The sequence below is a fragment of the Dasypus novemcinctus genome, chromosome 2, assembly GCF_030445035.2.
Source record: "Dasypus novemcinctus isolate mDasNov1 chromosome 2, mDasNov1.1.hap2, whole genome shotgun sequence".
NCBI classification, from domain to species: domain Eukaryota; kingdom Metazoa; phylum Chordata; class Mammalia; order Cingulata; family Dasypodidae; genus Dasypus; species Dasypus novemcinctus.
In genome coordinates, this window is record NC_080674.1 from 56,171,213 (window position 1) to 56,191,644 (window position 20,432).

The 20,432-nt window shown below is 37.9% G+C and overlaps 1 protein-coding gene across 1 annotated transcript in view; it reads left to right on the forward strand.

Annotated features, from left to right (window-relative positions):
• The first annotated feature begins 6,074 nt into the window (after positions 1 to 6,074).
• IL31RA (interleukin 31 receptor A) overlaps positions 6,075 to 20,432 on the forward strand; it is a 56,007-nt gene continuing 41,649 nt past the window's right edge. Inside the window, 7 exon segments of the mRNA XM_058284342.1 lie at positions 6,075 to 6,183; positions 9,256 to 9,437; positions 11,168 to 11,185; positions 11,188 to 11,274; positions 11,277 to 11,308; positions 14,538 to 14,640; positions 14,643 to 14,709. Coding sequence (XP_058140325.1) covers positions 9,410 to 9,437; positions 11,168 to 11,185; positions 11,188 to 11,274; positions 11,277 to 11,308; positions 14,538 to 14,640; positions 14,643 to 14,709 — 335 coding nt within the window. The 5' untranslated portion in view covers positions 6,075 to 6,183; positions 9,256 to 9,409.

Below are 20,432 nucleotides of genomic sequence, written 5' to 3' on the forward strand. Positions count from 1 at the left end.
TGTGTCTAGAAGTTGTTAACCTTTTGCCCTGGGCTGCTTCAATTTGATTGTTTCTTACACTGCTTTAGCGAGCTGCTTCTGCCTGCAAGGTAAGTTCTGGAACAACAAACCAGAAACAAGTGTCTTAGTTCAATATTTCAGGTTGCCTCCCAATAGACTGGCACTAAGATACAGTCTCCCAGTATGCACATAAGGGTTATTCCCTCTGAAACAGGGCCAGCACCTATATTGAGAGCACAAGGCTGTCTCCATACCTTGTCAGGGAGGGAGTAAAGGAGGGGCATCATGAACTTAAACTAATCTTACCATTTTTTAAAATTTATCCCCCCCATGGCTTTTTGCATGCTGTCTTCTCTCTGTGTCCATTCGCTGTGCATTCTTCTGTGTCTGTGTTTGTTTATTTTATTTCTGCTCCCCCCTTGTGGCTTGCTTGCTTTCTGCTCTCTGTGTCCATTCACTGCATGCTCTTCTGTGTTTTCTGCTTGTCTCCTTTTTTTTTTTTGGTTGCATCACCTTGCTGAATTGGCTATCCATGGCGCTTGCAGGCCAGGTGGCACTCTGCGGCATCTGTGGCCGGGCGACACTCCACGGTGCTTGTGGGCCGAGTGAGCCTGCCTTCACAAGGAGGCCCCGGGACATGAAGCCAGGGCCTCCCATATGGTAGATGGGAGCCCAATTGATTGAGCCACAGCTGCTTCCCATTCTCCTATCATTTTTAAACTGAATTTTCTTGATTTCTTGCTCACCCTGTTACTGCCACACTCTAACTCTTTTCTGGAGTTCTGAAGAAGATGGGTCTGCCAGTTTTTGCTAGTTATTCAAAGATTCTATGGGAAAACAGAACCCTGGAGTATCTTGCACCACAGTCTTTGTTAACCAGAGCCCTACTTCACTTATTTTTCTGTGTGTGCATAAAAATATATATCTCATTAATAACTTATAATATAAGAACATGAAAACATGAATTACTATGTCAGTAATGATACTAAAAGCATCAAACCTTTTTTTTTTTCATTCAAAACATCAGTTCAGACTTGATTTGTTAGAGTTAAGTCAAGAAGAACCTGGCAATACAGAGGTAAAATGGTATAGGAAGATATTTTAGGTTTAGTCAGTTTTCTAGTTGTTTCACATTTTGGTCTTCTTTGACTTTGAGAAAATGAAGAAAAACTGATATTCCATACTAATAGTGTATATCTTCATTTTAATGATACATTTGATTACATATTTAATTTTAAGAAATCATCCAACCTCATTTTCTGTTGGACTTTGGACTGCTCCTACTCCCTTACAATCATGGAATTAATAGTCAAGGCCTACTAAAGACAACTTTGAACTGGATGCAGATCACCTCTCAACAAGTGTTCCAGGACCATTCTTTTCTCTGCAACTCATGTCTAGCTTGCAAATTTCTCGAGATTTGGGTACCTGATATTTTTTAACTTTTTATTGAAAAAATTTGTTTTTCTGGGAGATTCTCAGGACAGTTTATTTTCTCTCTCTAGTTTAACAATCTTCCTCTCCCTCAATTGATTCCTCAATCCTATCTAATAGTTAAAATTTGTAAACGCAAAATTATACCAGGTTCTCATTTTCAAGGGAAACATGAAAGGGCAGCTCATTGCACCATGAAGTAAGACAGGGCTGCAGATGCTCCACACCCACCTCTGGCTGAGCAGGACAGTTGATTGGGGCAGAGAACACAGGTCAGTGTTGGGAGGACAGGGTGTGCACAGGGGGCGAGCCACCTTCCCATCCTCCCAAGTATACGATGGGAATGTAGACAAACAGATGCTAGCTGCAGGAAGAAAAGTCTTCATATTCCAAAAGAAAGGGGTCTTGAAGTCCCACATGGGCATCAACAGCTCTTGACTCACTCCATTGCACATAAGGCAGCTTTTTCACACTTTAGAAGCCATGAGAGACACATCAGAGCCCTGGGCACTGTTGCTTCAAGCAGCCTGAGTGTAGCTCCCTCTTTTTCCATCTGTAGGAAAAACAACTAGTGAAGGGCAGGTCATGAGGTCCTGGAGAACTAGTCCTGGATCCCAGGGAAGTTTCCAGAACTGTAACTGCAGACCCCGGGCAGGATCAGGAAACATGAAGTAGGAGATGTGTGGGGCTGGGCCTTCTGCCCTCTGGAGGTTTTTAACTTTTTATTTAAAAATAACCTTTCTTGGCCATGGTGGCTGCTGGGTGCGGGGAATGGGAGGAAGAGATGAGACCTGGAAGCGTTTTCGGGACTTGGACTTGTCCTGGGTGGTGCTTCACGGACAATTACGGGACATTGTAGATCCCCCCAGGGCCCACTGGATGGATCGTGGGAGAGTGTGGGCTATGATGTGGACTATTAACTATGAGGTGCAGCAATGCCCAGAGATGTACTTACCAAATGCAATGGATGTGTCATGATGATGGGAGAGAGTGTTGCTGTGGGAGGAGTGGGGGGTGGGGGAGGTGGGGTTGAATGGGACTTCATATTTTTTGAATGTAATATTTTTAAAAAAATGAATAAAAAAAAAAGAATCCCATTTAATTTTATCATAAAAAATAAAAATAATCTTTCAAACATACAGGACAGTTATAATTTAAAAAAATATTATAAACTAAATACAGAGAACTCCAACATATCCCTAACCCCCACCAGATACCCAGATCCACCAATTTTTAACATTTTGCCACATTTGTGATCTTTCTCTCCCTCTCACTCCCCCTCCCTCTCACCATTTTCTGAACACTTGAATTTTCACTAGACTGAGTAAGCAAATACCACAAAATGGGTTAGTAATTTATTTACTCATGGTTTTGAGGCTGGGAAAATATCCAAATCAACGTCATGCTTTCTCCCCAAAGACTTTGGCATTCTGGGGCCAGCTGCTGGTGATCCTTGTTTCCTCTATCACATTGCAAGGCACATGGTTGCATCTCCTGGTCTCTTCCTTCTCTTCCAGGCCCACATTACTTCCTGTGACTTTTTGTCTTTCTGTCTGAATTTCATTCTCTTATAAAAGACTCCACTAATAGGATTAAGACCCATTCAGGTTGAGGTGGGCTATACCTTAACTGAAGTAACTCCGTCAAAAGGCATTGCTTACAATGGGTTCACACCCACAGTAATGGATTAACTTTAAGAACATATTTTTCTGGGGTACATACAGTTCCAAACCATCACAGTTGTATATATCATGCACCTTGAATACTTAATACTGCCAAGTACATTTCCTAAGAACAAGGATATTCATTATTTAACCACCTTATGTGATGTTATCAAGTTCAAGAAATTTAACATTGATATAAAGTTTACAGTCTGTATTCCAGTTTTTCATACATCCCAATAATGCCCCCTTGTGCCTTTTCTCCTACTTTGCTAAATCCTACCCAGGACCATGTATTGCATTTAATTATCATTGTCTCTTTAGTTGCTCTTTCTTTCTTTCTTTCTTTCTTCCTTTCTTTCTTTCTTCCTTTCTTTCTTTCTTTCTTTCTTTCTTTCTTTCTTTCTTTCTTTCTTTCTTTCTTTCTTTCTTTCTTTCTTTCTTTCTTTCTTTTCTTTCTTTCTTTCTTTCTTTCTTTCTCTCTTTCTCTCTTTCTCTCTTTCTCTCTTTCTCTCTTTCTCTCTCTTTCTTTCTCTCTCTCTTTCTTTCCTTCTTTCTTTCAATTTTAGAAACAAATATACAACATAAACTTTCTTACCTCAACCACTCTCCTAGTCCATTTTCTTTTAATGTAATTTCTGATAAGATAGGATTTGCATCTGCCATTTGGCCATTTATTCCTGTGTGTCTTATGCCTATTTTCCCACTATTCCCCTTGTGTTAAGTAGATATGTTATAGTATGACATTTTAGTTTCATTATTATTTCTTTTACTAGTGTTTCTGGATTATTTTCTTGGTGGTTGCTCTGGGCGTTACAATTAACTTAACTATTTCAGATTAAAATCAACTTAATTTCAATAGTATCTAAAAACTTTGCTCCAATATAGCTTCATTCCTTCTCCCCTTCTTTGCAGTTTTAAAAAAATACAAATTGGATCTCTATACATCATAAGCAGATAACACATTTTTACAATTTACAGTAGCCCTTTAAATCAGATAGGAGAAGAAAGGAGTTATAACAAAAATGCATATTTACTGTATTTTATATTTACCTACACATTTACCTTTACCAGTGCCCTTTATTTAATGGGGATTCAAATTACTGTCTAGTTTCCTTTTTATTTCAATATGGGGGACTTCCACTCGTATTTCTAGTAGGGTAGGTCTGCTAGTGATGAATTCTCAGTTTTTGTTTGTCTGGAAATGTCTTAAATTCTCCTTCATTTTTGAAAGAAAGTGTTGCTGGAAATAGAATTGTTATTAACAGTTATTTTTCTTTCAGCTACTTGGAAAATTCATCCCACTGCTTCCTGATTTCCATGATTTCTTATGGGAAGTCAGCTGTTAATCTTACTGAGGACCCCTTGCACATGAGGAGTCAGTTTTCTCATGCTCTTTTTAAGATTCTCTTTGTCTTTCAACAAATTTGAATATGATTTTTCTAGGTGTGGATCTCTTAGAGTTTATTCTAGTTGGAGTTTGAGCTTTTCTGATGTGTAGATGAATGTTTTTCATCAAATTTGGGTAATTTTCAGCTGTTATTTATTCTTATATTTTTTCTGTCTTTTTTTCTCCTCACTTTCTGGGACTCCCATTACGTATGCTTTCATACACTTTATGGTATGCACAAGTCTCTGAGGTTCTGTTCATTTTGCTTTGTTCAATTTTCTTTTTGTTCCATAGACTAGATAATCTTAATTGCCATGCCTTCAAGTTTGCTGATTCTTTCTTCTGCTAGTTCATACCCTGGTCATCTTTTCTTGAATATTTAATTTTAGTTATTGAACTTTCAACTCAAGAATTTCTGTGTACTTCTTTTTTATAATTTCTATCTTTTTACTGATGGTTTTCCTTAGCCTAAACTTCAAAGGTTATTAATTGTGTGTGTGTGTGTAGTTTGTTTGCCATCTTGTGAAACTCATGAATCTCTTCTCAAAATGTTTGCAAATGCATATACATAGGACTATGAAGGAAACCAAATATATTGAAATTAAGGTATAAAAATATTAAAGAAAAAATCTGTGACATATTAATATATGTGCTTCTTTATTAACACATTAAACAACAAGATAATAATTATCTCAATTTATGGATAATAATAATAATCAGGTAGAATAATTACCTTAATTTAGAAATAGTGAGAATGGCACTTGGTATTTCAAGATATCTGCCACAACTGTAATATAATATGAAAATATCTGTCAATTTTTAATGATGACAGAGTCACAGGTGCTGATACTAATGATGAAAAGAAATTTTAAATGTCAGTGAAAAACTAAGATATAAAATTTTTCTCATTTACGCTCATGGATTCCCAAATTCCATATATGCTGCCCTTGAAGGTATAGATCCCTGTTAGTATCCCTGATAGTACTTTCTGTTCTCCCTAAGAAGCAACAGATGCTATTGAATATGAACCACAAGGAACAAGATCTACAAGCTATGAAAATACAGCTAAAGAGATTTCAGAAATTTTCTCTATTATATGCTTTTCTGGGAAAAGAAAATAATTGATATGTGAAAGTGTAGCACAGTTCAGCATTTTGGTGTTTTTTTCCTACTTACAAAATCTATCACCTAATTATCCAGAGTGGTTATACCATTTGATGCTTTACTTAGTAATTGACTAACACTTTATATTTACCATGTGTTTTAATGTAAATTTTGCTTCTCAAATATCGCTTTTGCATAAAAATGTAAAAAGTAATTTTAAGTAGAAATCTAACTCTTCAAAGGGAATAATTGAGGAGATGGAGTTAGATTCTTTGCACAGACCTATGGAGAGCCTATTATATCGTGCAACTAACCAACAACACTAGCTTTTTTTAAAAAAAAATCATTTTTAGTTTAAAGCCTAGCTTTTGATCTACCTATTTTCATGGAAAAGTTCAATGTTGGCAATATTTACTATATATTAAAAATGTGGTGTTTGTGAGGGTTTTTTTTGGTTTTTTATTTTTTTGTTTTTAGTTCTGCCAGCTAAGCCTGAGAACATTTCTTGCATCTTCTCTACAAGCAAAATTTAACTTGCACTTGGAGTCCAGAAAAAGAAGTCAGTTACACGTAGTACAGAGTTAATAGAACTTAGTAAGTATGGGGCGCTTGTGTGCTATCAGTGAGGGTCAGAGGAGGAGTCAGATTCCTGGTTCATTCATAATTCAAGCCACTGGTGAAGTAAAACATTTTCTTATTTACAACTTCTGGGTGACCTCTATGCTGCATCCAGTGACCAGGTTGACATCTTGTCTACTTGCAGACAAATGGCAGTATCAATAGCTACAGAGGGAAGGCATCTGTAGCTACACAATGGCCTCCTCTTAAAGCTGGTAGATTGACTGAGAGTTGCAACTATCTATAAGCACAGTGGAAAAAAAAATCTGTTTATTTCCTATACTCAACTATATCCCTCCTCTTTGCAGAATGTATTACAGCACCGTTCATTCTTCACGGATCCACATATAAAATTAGGAAGAACCTAGCACCAAGAGGTGGAATTACCTTAGTCTGCCACTAATTTTCTGGGTGCCCTGTCAAACAGGGCAATGATTCCCAAAGTTTCCACTAGATACAGTATCCCTTTTTATTTTAATATATTAATAATTCTATCCAAAAGTAAGATATTATATTATGTGCAGGGGTATTTTGAAATTTTGAAAATAGCTCATGAAGCCCATTCCTTCCTTTATGTACCTAAGAATAAGGGAATCCATGTTAGGAACAATTGTAAAATGATCTTCAAGTCTTTTCCATTTTACAAAGAGGATCTATGGTTCCAGGTTCCTTCTTTCCTTCCTCCCTCCCTTTCTCCCTCTCTCCCTCCCTCCCACTTTCTCTCTTTCCTTCCTCTCCTCTCTTCTTCCATTCCTCCCTTCTACCCACCTTCCTTTTCTTCTGTCCCTCTCTCCCTCCCTCCCTTCCTTCCCTTCTTTCCTTCTTTCAATATGAGAACTCCTATATACTCCATATTTTTTACTCCTTGGAAATTGGTGACTGGTATTGTAAGGGAAGTCCATTCTATGTTTCACAGCAGAAGAAATGGAAAAAGCAAACAATATTCTTTGCAGTATTGAGATATCAAGATATCTATGTCAGAGAGATGCTTTAAAATAGGAATCAGCCAACTTTATCTGTAAAGAACCAGATGAACATTTTAGACTTTGCAAACCATACAATTTCTGTTACAATTACATGATACTACTTTTGTAGCATAAAATCTGCTTTAGACAATACATGAATGAATGGGCATAAACTTTATTTGTGAACTCTGAAATATTAATTTCATTTAATTTTCACATGATAAAATCTTCTTTTCCCCAACCACTTAACGATATAAAAACTGTTCTTAACTTATGGACCATACAAAACAGGAGGTAAGCTGTATTTGGCTTGCAGGCTATAGTTAACAGACCCCTACTTAAGAAAATAAGAATGATAAATGCCTAATAACCCATAGCCCAAATGACTTAACTTCATAGGCTCGTTAGTTCTAGGCCCACTATTGAACAGGAAGTAACAGCAGAATGAAGTTAATAAGTTTGCTCCTACTTTTGTAGTTTTTTAGAGGCATTTTTTTTCTCTTTCAATCTCTCCCTATGGGTTGTCATTTTCACCACCTGGACAGGTAGAAGTAAAGACCTCTGGTGTGCTTAGGTTTATACCCTGTCCCTGGGTGGGCCCAGGTCTGCCTAGACTCTCTAGGACTCCCAGACAGGCTTGCAATTTTGTGAACTGATCACCTAGAATATCTCTCCCAGGCAGAGTAGTAGGAATTCCCTGTGAATAGTAAATTCTGAAATCAGATTAGGTAGGTCAGTGCTATGAATTAAAACCTACTGATGTTCAGAGACTGGAAGAATTGATTTTGCCTTGGGGAAGAAGAGAAGAGGTTGTGGATTCCTTCAAGGTGGAGATGGTTTTGAACCTAGACTTGAAGAGATCTGTAGGTGTGGGGAAGGTTAGAGCATGAAAAACACAAAAAGACACAATATAGTGCTAGAAAGAGTAACAATAACATCTTGTATTTATTGATTACATATTATGTGCCTACTATTAGTTCAACTAATCCCCATAGCAGGTCTATGATACAGGAATATAGTACTATCCTCATGTTACTGATGAGAAAACTAAAGCACTGTGAGGTTAAGAAACTTGCCTAAGGCATAGAGTTAATATGGGGTAAAGCCAGAATTCCAGAATGTGTGTTTACAACCACTATGAACATGACCTCGGGGCCATTTTTGCACTGCCCAGTAACCATAGAAAACCCTTGAGATTCTTTCCAGTTTCATGGTTCCATGGTTCCATGTGTTCAAGCTCGGCTCTTTGCCCCTGTGCCAGCAAACCTTGGCCTTCTTTCCTGTTCTCAGCTTGCTCATCTCACCACAATCCTCAAACCCATGTGGACTTACAGCTAAACCCACCCATCTGATCTCTATCAGCAGGTGTGCTTGTTTTCACTAAGTTACCAGTTGATAGGATTTAATATTTATTTATGAAAGAAAATAGCTTTAATGAGTTTTTAAAAAAATAATATATGCTAATGGTAAAAATTTCAACCTGAAAAATATAAAGACTGTAAACAATCACCCCAAATCCCACCCACCACCAAAGGTAACAACTTTAACATTTTGATGAAGACCTCTTCAGACATCCCTATGCATATTTACATGAATATATCTGTATCAGTTTATATAAATGTGATCATTCTGTACATGATATGCATCCTGCTCTTTTTTTTTTAACCAATGGAGTATGGATATATTTACATAAAAGTAAATATTCGATTTATGTATCTAACATAATTTAATTAACAAATCCTCTGTGATCTTTTTCTTTTAGGAATAAATTCTCAAAGCTAGAATTTCAAATTTTCTGGGGCCCATCCATTATTTATTGCCAACAGGGAATGCACTGAGAATGTAGCTTCTGATAGGGCTACAGGATTCCAGGAGAGCCATGACTCACAGCATCCTGGGCAGGCAGGATGCAGGTTTGTCCCCTTGGAAGGAGGAATTTGAAGGGAAGAATACCCAATCCCGGGGTATATGGTTCTCAAGAGACACTTAGAGTCAAACAATCAACTGCGTGGTTAGTATATTATGCAACTATTTTTCCAAACTGCTATCCTAAACTTATGTTGTATCACTTTTTCCTTTAAAGCTGTTATGGAAAAGAAAGTGATATTTGCATAACTGTGAATTTTACAAGTGAAAATTGTACTTCATGTTCTTTCTTCTACCCAAATGTAACAAACCCAGATAAAAACACCATTTAAGTGGAAGCTCAAAATGCTGATGGTATAATTAAATTTGATATGACACACTGGAGTTTAGATAACATAGGTAAATGCTGTTTAATATTCTTATATTCTCTCCTATTTGAAGATACCCTTTTTAAAAAGAGGTATCCATGGACTATACAGTAAACACAAAGCTCAAGAATATGGTGATGTGTGTTATGGGTATACAGAAAATTTATCTTCTTATTGAAGAAAGATGGTATACTTTAATTTAGGTTGCTTTTATGAATTCCTTGGTTCATTTAAGAATCAAAAATCACGACTAGACAAGTGGTATTTACAAAATCTTTCATGTTTTTTTTCAATTACAAGGACACCCAGGAAAAGAAATAGTGAAGAATGGTAAGATGCTTGAGAATTGTCAAAAAAATTATTCATCTCCAAACATACTTATCAGGTGTTCAATAACTATCAACAATCTTAGGGAAATTACTTAATATGTCTATTCCTGTAGCTCCACCTACTGAGTGGCCATAAAGATTGATGAAAAACCTATAGTCCGGGCTTAATATGTATATATCATTTTTTGATCAGCCATGAATATTTTCACCTAGTCAATCTTTTTAATTCCGTGGAACTTATCTAAGCATGGATATTGCTGTCCAAAAAACTTCAGGAATTGGCAAGATTAAAAAGATGATACCAGCAATGCTCATGGGTCTTGCGAGATGAGTGCTCACACTCTGCAGATGGAAATCACAACTGGTGTGGCCTTCCTGGAGAGCAGAAGGGCAATGTGTTGCAGCAGCCTTAACAGTGTTCATGTGCTTTTCTCTAGTCATCCATTCCTATGGGGAGCTAAGGAAACCATCAAAGATGTGGACAAATATTCAACTATTTCCCATTCATTAATTCACTCAACACATGTTTGATTCCTGCAAGGTGCCAAGTGTTAAATCTAGGTTCTGTGATCAAAAGCCAGCCTCTGCCCTCAAGGAATTTTAAAATGAAACAGTTGGAAACATCATAAATGTGAAATAGTAGAGAAATGATGAAATAAATTATGCTTACCTAAAAAGTGGAATATTGTGAAGCTTTAACAAATAATATTTTGAAGAGTTTTCAAGGAAATCTATACTGATTGCATAGTATTATTTAAAAAGACAAAAGCTTTATTTAGTATATTTTAAATTCTGTTTAAAAATATACAAATACTTAGAAAAAAGCCCAGAAGAATATACATCAAAATATTACTAATAGTTATTGCTGGTTGATAGAATTATGGATGATTTAAAATGTTTCATTGTTTTTCTGTTTGTTCATTTAAAAAAAATTTGGTAATGAACATGTTATTTTTATAACCAGAAAAAATCCATATTTTCAAAGAGAGGGATTTGAGGTTTGGATATTTTCAGTGTGAAGGGAAGATGGGAAGAGCTTTGTATTGGGCGGTCCATCTGGGGGTCAAGAAAAGAGGTGCCTAGGAGATGGGGCAGAGATCAGCAGAACAGCCTTTTTTAAGGTGTTATGGGCTCCTCTTCTTGTCTTCCTTCTGCTTGGTCTAAGATCTGAACCAATCAGGTGAAAGATTGATATTCAGAAGAATAGCAGGAATCTATCCTCTCTTCATTGGACATTCTTTTTTTGGTGGGGAAATAATGGGGGAATTCCTTTTGTATTGCCTTCTTAATATCATCTGCATAAGGCAGACTTACAAATGAGTCACTGTCATTTTATTTCCAGGTTTTTTTTTTCTTTCAATTTTGGGTGGACCTTGCGAACACCTTCTCATCTTTTCTGTAAAATATGAGAACTGTATGATTTTTATTTTAGTGAAAACTGAACCACCTGTTGCATGAAACCAGTTTTGGGCATCAAACATATGGTTCAAGTGAAATGGAAAAGGCCTGTGCTGACTCCTGTTTCGTCTATTTTAAAGTACTTCAATTCAGGAAAGTAAATAGTGCCCAGTGGGTAAGTTATGCTAATATATTTCTAGTAGAGGAAGAGAATCATTGACAAGTTTTTCTGACCTGGAGTCATCTTTTTCACTTTCTACATTCATAATAAAGATAGATGATAGTGTGGGCTTTCCCCCCCAGTTCCCATTTGGGCTTTTTAGATTGGTAATGTACTCTACTACAGGCATTCTGCATTCCAAGCACAGGAATGTATTAAAGAATAAGGACTTTACTCTCCACTCTGGTTTATGTCTAGATATGCTGGCCTGTCAGGAATTCCACATGTGTCATTAATCTCACTGGTTGGTAGTTTCTGGAGCCTAGAATGGAATCTCTAAACAGGACAGTCCTTGACACAGAACAAGTACAGAAAGTTCATCTTCCTTCACACCACATGCCATGGTATCACTGAACCTGAGGGGCTTCTGAGGTGTTCTTTGTAGTAACCTTTGCTTCCTTCTATTGTCTGGGTCCAGGGTTGCCGCAAATGCTGGAGTAGGATTCAAAGGGCATTATTATATGAAGAAGATAAAAACCAAAAAAAACTAGGATTTGTGTACCATTGGGAAATTACCAAATACCAAATGAGTCCAGCAAATATGAAGTACCCCAATCCCTGCCCCACCTCTTTGACAAACTCACCTACATCTGCATAGATTCTTGCTTCCTTCCTTCCAGGCCCTGAGGTGAGATGTTCCTCTTCTTATTCTCCTGGAGGAAGTAGAAGGAAAGCAGGAAAGTAGAAAGGGCAACCAGTATCCCCTCTCTCTTTTCAGCTTTAAAACACAATCAAATCTCCTCAGTTATAACCCCAATAAACTTAACGCAACCCAGCCTTCTATCAATGGATCTCCATTGTCTATGAAAGAAGGTCCAAATTCTTAACGATCCAATACCTGTCCCTTACTGACTCCTCCAATCTCATTAAAAAAAAAATCTTGTCCTTGATTCTCCAGTAATTCTGATTTACTTGTTTCTCTTATATCATATAATTTCAACATTCTGCGACTCTACCTATAAGACCCTATGCTTTTCTATTCCTGCCTCAAAATTTGCTAACTTTATTCATCTTTCAGAATACAAGTGTTTGATGTATTTCCTTCTGAGGCCCTGAGCTAGGTGCCCCCTCCTCTGTTGAACTTATTCTGTCATCATACCTAACACTTGGCATAGTTATTTAAGAATCTCTTTGTGTAGGTTTCTCTTCCCTGTTAGACTGTAAGTTCCTCAAAGATACAGAACTTGGTTTTCTTCTTTGTTTTCCAATTGCCTGACGCATGCCTGTACTCAATAAATGTTTGTTGAACTGAACTAAACCATATGAAAACTAATTTTAAAACCCCAACTTGTCCATATAGACCTATGTTTGTATGATGTATGGTTTACAAAGTGCTTTTTTATACCCCAAACTACTTAAACCTTGCCAATATCCTATAAATGAGGCATTGCTATCCGTATTTTTACAGACAAAGAAATTGAGATTTAAAGAGCATAAATGAACTGTCCAAAATCACAAGGTTTTTAAGTTGCAGACTTGAGTCCAGTTTTCTGACTCCAAGTCCAGCTATTCATATGACCATGCTTCCAAACCAACTTCCTGTGGCTAAAGGTTCTAAAGGTTTTCCACCTTTACATGGTGGAACCATATGAACACCCTACAAAGGGATCTCAAGACTGTTTCAAGAGTTTCAGTTAGGCTTTGTACCAAAGCTTCTGATTCATCTCTTAAGGCACAAACACTTTGGGTGAGCCAGGATTTGGCACAAAGAAGAGACTGTTTGCAACACATCCGATGAGACTAATTAGTGTTTTGGTTGGAAATTCTATTGCCTGTATTGAGTCAGGGAAGCTTTAGATTGAAGGCTGCATATAAAGGATTAATTGATCCTGAACCCGGCAAGAGCCAAAGGCACCAAGTCTGGACAAAAAGCCAAGGTAAAATAACCTTTAGAGCCACACTGTGAAAGACTGAGCAGCATTTTTTATTTCTTCTGAGATTGGGGCTGGAAAGAACAGGCTTAAATAGTTATACTAGGCACAGGTTTCTGAGCATTAACATGATGAAATCACCAGGAAGACCAAATATGTGCTGAGAGCACCAGCAAAGCAGGAGGGAAAATCGGTCTTTTTAAAGGAATACCATAAATTTTTAAAAGCATGAAAAATAAAAGAACGTTATTAGACTTTCTTACACTTATTTTATGAATTAGCTTCTTTTTATTTTGAATTACATATGGAGGGCATTATATGACTGGTTCTGTCCAGATGTTCTTGATCCCATCCTGACTGGACCCCATAATCAAGGTAAGTTGGGTAAGTTGTTTTCCCAGAGATGATGGATTGTCCCAAGTCATGTTCCCCACAATGCTAGACTGACCCTGCAACATCTCTGGGGGCTGTTTGGAAGGAAGTAGTCAGGAATCCTGGGATTCAATGGCAAATCTGCCATCACCCTTGGGTCCTACTCCTTGCTCTGACCCCATCTCACCAGGCTGGGAATTCAGAAGTGTCCACTTGCGACTAGCATGCTCAGTGTTCTGCCACAGACATGCAGTATCTTTTTGTCAAATTCTCTTTAGGCCCTGGACCTACAAGTATGTACTTACTTTAATAGTTGTTACATACACATAAGAAATATCAGGACTTCTTTCTCTTTCAGGATTCCATGGAATTATGCTGTGTGCATTCTAACAAAGTGGACATGCTTATTATTACAGTTTATTTTTATTAATCAACTCAAGATAAGTTTATAAACCAACAGGCAAAGTATATATTGAAGCAACTATATCCACAGTCTGAAAGGAGTAGTTGAATTTTTAGTTTCTCATTGAGGGTTGGGTCTAGAAGTGACTTTAGAAATTATATAGTGGACCACCCACATTTTACTAATGAAGAAACTGAGGTCCTGGTTGTCTCTGGTCACAGGGCTCTGCCTTGCATCTTCCAGAACAGCAAGCAGCAGGGATCTGCTTACTCAGATCCAGCTGCAGTGGCATGAATATCTGCCCCCATGTGCTTAGAGACAGGAAATGAGGAGGGAGGTGGTGATTCACGGGGTGATCCACAGTTATTTAGGTGTGCATTATACCCAGGCATGTGTGAAGGTATAGAATTATATATTTAAAATTCGAGATACGGTGTTACTAGTTCTGAAAAGGTGACAGGGTTGGGGGAAGGGTGTCAAAAAGAAAAGTGGAGCTATAACACCTGCTGTCTCCATTCAGCTCTGAGTTGTCTTTTAGAGGGAGATCAACTTCACCAGGGAGGACACCGATGAAAATCAAACATACAACCTTACAGGGTTGTGGGATTTTACAGAATATGTCTTAGCTCTGCGATGTGCTGCTGAGAGTCAAGGTTCTGGAGTGACTGGAGCCAAGAGAAATGGAAACAACTGAGGAAGAAGGCAAGCTGGTCTCTTATAATTCCTTTTCTGCCTGCTCTCGGTTATGGGGGCCTAGGCCTCATCTTTGTGTTTTTTGTCAAGCACTGGACTTGGGAGTCATGGACTCCCATGGTGCCAGGGCCAGGAGGGTCTGTACATTCCCTCTGTACATGGCACAAACAGTGCCCACCAGAACCCACAGGAGTAAACCTGCCCTTCTCTTATGGTGTTAGTTACATCGGCAGCAGAGGATCACATAAACCCAAGCCCCTCAAGACAAGGATCACGTCTTTAATACTCTTAAAAGACCCTTATGTTACATGTGAAGTGGTTTAATATTATTTAAAGGTATGATAAGCTAAAGATACTCATTGTAAACCCTAAAGCTACCACTAAGGAGAGGAAAGAGAAGAAAACTGGAATGGACATTGAGTGATCACTTACCATGAGGCAGGTATAGTAATTAGGAATGGTCTTTGGAGTTGGTGGGCTTGGCTTAAATCCCAACCTAGCTTTTGAGTAACTTTGGGCAAGATACATACTCTCTAAGCCTCGGTTTCCTCACTATTTGTTCCCTTTTTCTATATTTAAGATGAAATTAGTAAAATTAGGTCAATAGTATCTTTTTTTTTCTTTATTCTTTTTTTTAATATTACATTAAAAAAAATATGAGGTCCCCATATATCTTTTTTAGTAATATTTTGAGGATTAAATGAAGTAATGTGTCGGCCAATAGTAAACATTCAATAAATGCCAGATTTTCTATTATTTAAAAAATTCCCCTAAGAGCCCTATAAAATATGTAGCATCACCCTAATTTTGGAGATGATTGAGCTGAGTTTCAAACATATTAATAACTTGCTCAGGTTCACTCAGCATCTGTAAATCAAGAGCATTTCCCAGTACTTGATTCCCAATCCAATAAATGTTTGATGAATGTATTAATTTCCTATTACTGCTGTCACAAATTTAAGACACAAACTTAGTGTCTTAAAAACAACACAAATTTATTCTCTTATAATTTGTGAGGTTAGAAGTCTGAAATCACTTTCATTGAGCTACAGCCAAAGTATTGGCAGGGCTGTTTCCTTTTGAAGACTCTGAGGGGAGAAACCATTTCCTTGACTTCTTTCAGCTTCTGGTGGATGCCCATATGTCTTGGCTTGTGGCCACTTCCTCCATCATCAAAGCACATCACCGCAATCTCTGCTTCCAAAACGACATCACTCTTTTTTCCTCTTCTGGGTCAAATCTCCTTCTGTCACTCTCTTATAAGAACCCTTTTGATTATATTTAGGGCCCAGATAATCCAGCCTAGTCCACCCTTTCAGGATCCTCAACTTAATGACATCTGCAAAGTCCCTTTAGCCATTTATTTATTTATTTTTGAAAGATTTATTTTTTATTTGTTTCTCTCCCCTTCCCCCCCCCAGTTGTCTGTTTTCTGTGTCCATTTGCTTTGTGTTCTTTTGTCTGCTTCTGTTGTTGTCAGTGGCATGGGAATCTGTGTCTCTTTTCGATGAGTCATTTTGCTGCATCAGCTCTCCGTGTGTGCAGCACCATTCTTGGGTAGGCTGAACTTTCTTTTGCACTGGGCGGCTCTCCTTACGGGGCTCACTCCTTGCGCGTGGGGCTCCCCTACGCGGGGGCATCCCTGCATGGCATGGCTCTCCTTGCGCGCATCAGCACTGTGCGTGGGCCAGCTGCATACAGGTCAAGGAGGCCCGAGGTTTGAACCGCGGACCTCCCATGTGGTAGACAGACGCCCTAACCACTGGGCTCCCCCCCTTTAGCCATTTAAAGATTCACAGGTTCCAGGAATTAGGTAGGTCCTTGATATCTTTGGGGCCATTTTTTAGCCTAGCACAATAAGGAATGTCTAATTAGATGAATACTTGGTGATGCATACATTTTCTGAAATACAGAAGAGAAAAGAAAAAAAAACTGCTAACCCTTCTAATCTTCCTCTCAGGTTTTAACCTTATTTGTTTATAAACAAATCTTACAAGAGATATAGATTTAAGACCATGATTTCCCCATGGTAATGATTTCAGGTCCTTCTTATCAGTCTCATAGCCAAGATCCACACTGGTCTCAGGTGAAATCTAGGGTCAATTTCTGTGGAGTCAATCTTCTGGACCCTTAATGAGTTTCCCATGATACCAAACTGGTATTAACAAATGTGTGGTATGTTCACCCATATGTATTGGATGGCTGGAACCAACCTGTTGTCAACTGAATTTTGTATCCTTGCAATTTACCTGAACCTCTCACTGGAGGTGGTCATGCTTCTTGATTATCCCTTATTGGGTATGGTTAAAGAATACGGATTCATGCAGTAGAGAGGGAATTGGGCCAAAGGTTTCCAAAGAACTTTCTTACCATAAGATTCTATTCTTCTCTGCCATTCAGTCAACTTTCAAACCTGGGAGTAGTACAGGAAAGTCACAGAAAACTTCAAATACTTATGTGTTTAATTGCTTACAACAGTGTCTCAGACATGGTGAAGAGTTGTAGAAGATTGAGTAAAGTAAACCCAGGGGAAAAAACCATGCTCTTAATCTCTATCCTCATTTGCTATTCCCATTGTAACTAGGACCTCTTGAAGATGTGTTGGAGATTTGGGCTCCAAGGGTATCGGGAATAAAACAAAGAAAAAGAGAGAATGAAACAAAGAGAAAAAAAGAGAGAGAGGTGGAATCAGGGGGTTCTGTGAGTAAAGACTCATCAGACAACTTTATTGTTTACAAGGGACTCTTTATATACTCCAGTCTACTTGAGAACAAGCAGCAACATGCAGTTAACTATTAGCATTACTCATGATCTAAGGAAGTCAAAAAATCTTAAGGTACAAAGTCTAAGTGTTCTATCTAATTACAAAGTGTATGTGATCATCTTTCTCTCAGCCTTTAACAGCTTCATCCTGTTTGCTCGAAACTCTTAATTGCCGCATTCCTTAGGTTGCAAGCGTAGCCATGGAAACAGCACGTCTCTCCTTGTGAGACCACTATGCCTTAGTTTCCAACAAAGATGTTATTTTTAGTTAAGGTGTAGCCCAAATGCATGAGGATGGGTCTTAATATGGATCACTAGGAGCCTTATAAATAAAAAGTCATAGGTAGGAGCCAGAACTGGAAATCGGCAGGAATCCAGAAGAGGAGTAAGGAGAAAACCCGTTGCTATGTGAAGCAGGGATCAAGCCACCTACTATTCAGTTTGACAAATATCAGAGATAGAGGATTCTGAAAGCAGCTAGAGAAAAGCAAAACATCACATACAAGGGAAACTAGATAAGATTAAGTGCCTACCTCTTATCAGAAACCATGGAGGTGAGAAGAAAGGGGTATGAAGTATTTAAGGTACTGAAAGAAAAAAATTGTGAGCAAGATGCTGTATCTGGCAAACCATCATTCAAATCAGGATGAGTTTAAAGTCTTCACCGACAAAACTGAGAGAATATGTTACCAAAAGACCAGAATTACACGAGACACTAAAAGAAATGTTACAGCCTGAAAGGAAAAAAAAACAGGGTGAGAGACTTGGAGAAGAGTGTAGAAATGAGGATTATTAAGAAGGGTAAATTAAAGGGTAAAAAGACAGACAACAGTAAGATATGACAAGAGAAAGCCAAGGACAGAGTGGATGAAGTAAGTAATGCCTTTACAGGAATAACATTGAATGTTAATGGCTTGAACTCTTTAATCAAAAGACATAGGCTGACAGAATGGATGAAAAAGTGTGCCATCTCTATGCAGTCTACAAGAGACTCACCTAAGATGTAAGCACACAAGCAGGTTTAAAGTAAGACTGGAAAAATATATTTCATGCAAATAGTAACCAGAAAAGAGCTGGCGTAATGATACTTAAAGAAGACAGAATAGATTTTAAATGCAAAACTGTTATTAGAGATGAAGACAGTAATTATATGATAATAAAAGGGGAAATTCATAAATATTTATGCACCTAACCTGGGTGCCCCAAGATAATATGAGACACACACTGGCAAAACTGAAGGGAGAAATAAATGTCTCTAAATAATAGTTGGAGACTTCCATATATGATCTCAGTATTGGATAGAACAAACACACAGAGAATTAATAAAGAAACAGAGAGCTTGAATAATATGTTAAATAAATTAGACCTAATAGACATCTAGAGAGCATTACACCCCCAAACACCAGGATATTCATTCTTTTCAAGTGCCCATGGATCCTTCCACAGTATTGATCATATGTTGGGTCACAAGGGAAGACTCATTAAATTTTAAAAAAGTGAAATAATACAAAACACATTCTCTGATCATAACAGAAATGAAGCTTGAAATTAATAATAGATGGAGGGAAGTGGACTTGGCCCAGTGGTTAGGGCATCTGTCTACCACATGGGAGGTCCACGGTTCAAACCCTGAGCCTCCTTGACCTGTGTGGAGCTGGCCCACGCACAGTGCTGATGCGCGCAAGGAGTGCCCTGCCACACAGGGATGCCCCTGCGTAGGGGAGCCCCGTGCGCAGGGTGTGCACCCTGTAAGGAGAGCCGCCCAGTGCGAAAGGAAGTGCAGCCTGCCCAGGAACAGTACCGCACACATGGAGAGCTGACACAACAAGATGACGCAACAAAAAGAAACACAGATTCCCGTGCCGCTGACAACAACAGAAGTGGACAAAGAAGAACACTCAGTGAATAGACACAGAGAACAGACAACTGGGGCAGTGGGGAGGGGGGAAAGGGAGAGAAATAAATAAATAAATAAATCTTTTAAAAAATGGATGGAAAAAGGAAAAATTTAAAAATATATGGAGATTATACAACACACTCATATAATCAGTGTGTCAAAGAAGAAATTTTAAGAGAGTTTAGCAAATATCTCAAAATGAATGAAAGTGAGAGCATAAAATATCAAAACCTATGGGACACCACAAACACAATACTGAGAGGGAAATTTATAGCCCTCAATGTTTACATTAAAAAAGAAGAAAGCTAGAATTGAAGATCTAACTGCACACCTCGCTGAACTAGAGAAAGACTAGCAAACTAATCCCAAACCAAGCCAAAGGAAAAAATAGTAAAGATCAGAGCAGAAATAAATTAAATTGAGTACAAAAAAGCAATAAAGAGAATCAACAAGACCAAAAGTTGGTTCTTTAAGAATATCAATAAAATTGACAAACTCTTAACCAGACTGACAAAGAGAAAAAGAGAGAAGACACAAATAAATAAATCAGGAGTGAGTCAGGGGCTCACAGAAATAAGAGTGATCATAAGAGGATACTGTGAACAACTGTGTGCCAAGAAATTAGACAATGTAGACAAGATGGACAAATTCATAGAAATACACAAACCACCTACGCTGAACATAGAAGAAGTAGAAGACCACAACAAACCAATCACAGGTGAAGAGATTGAAACAATTATAAAAACTCCCAAAGATGAAAAGACCAGGACCAGATGGCTTCACAGGTGAATTCTACCAATTATTCAGAGATGACTTAATGCAGATCTTGCTTAAGTTCTTCAAAAAAATTGAACAAGAAAGAATGCTACTAAACTCATTCTAACAAAGCCAGCATCATCCTAATACCAAAACCAGATAGACATACTATGAAACAAAGAAAATTACACACTAATTTCCCTAATGAATATAGATACAAAAATCTTCAACAAAATACTTGCAAACTGAATCCAAAAGCACACTGAAAGAATTATATACCACAATCAAGTGAGTTTTATCCCAGGTGTGCAAGGGTGGTTCAAC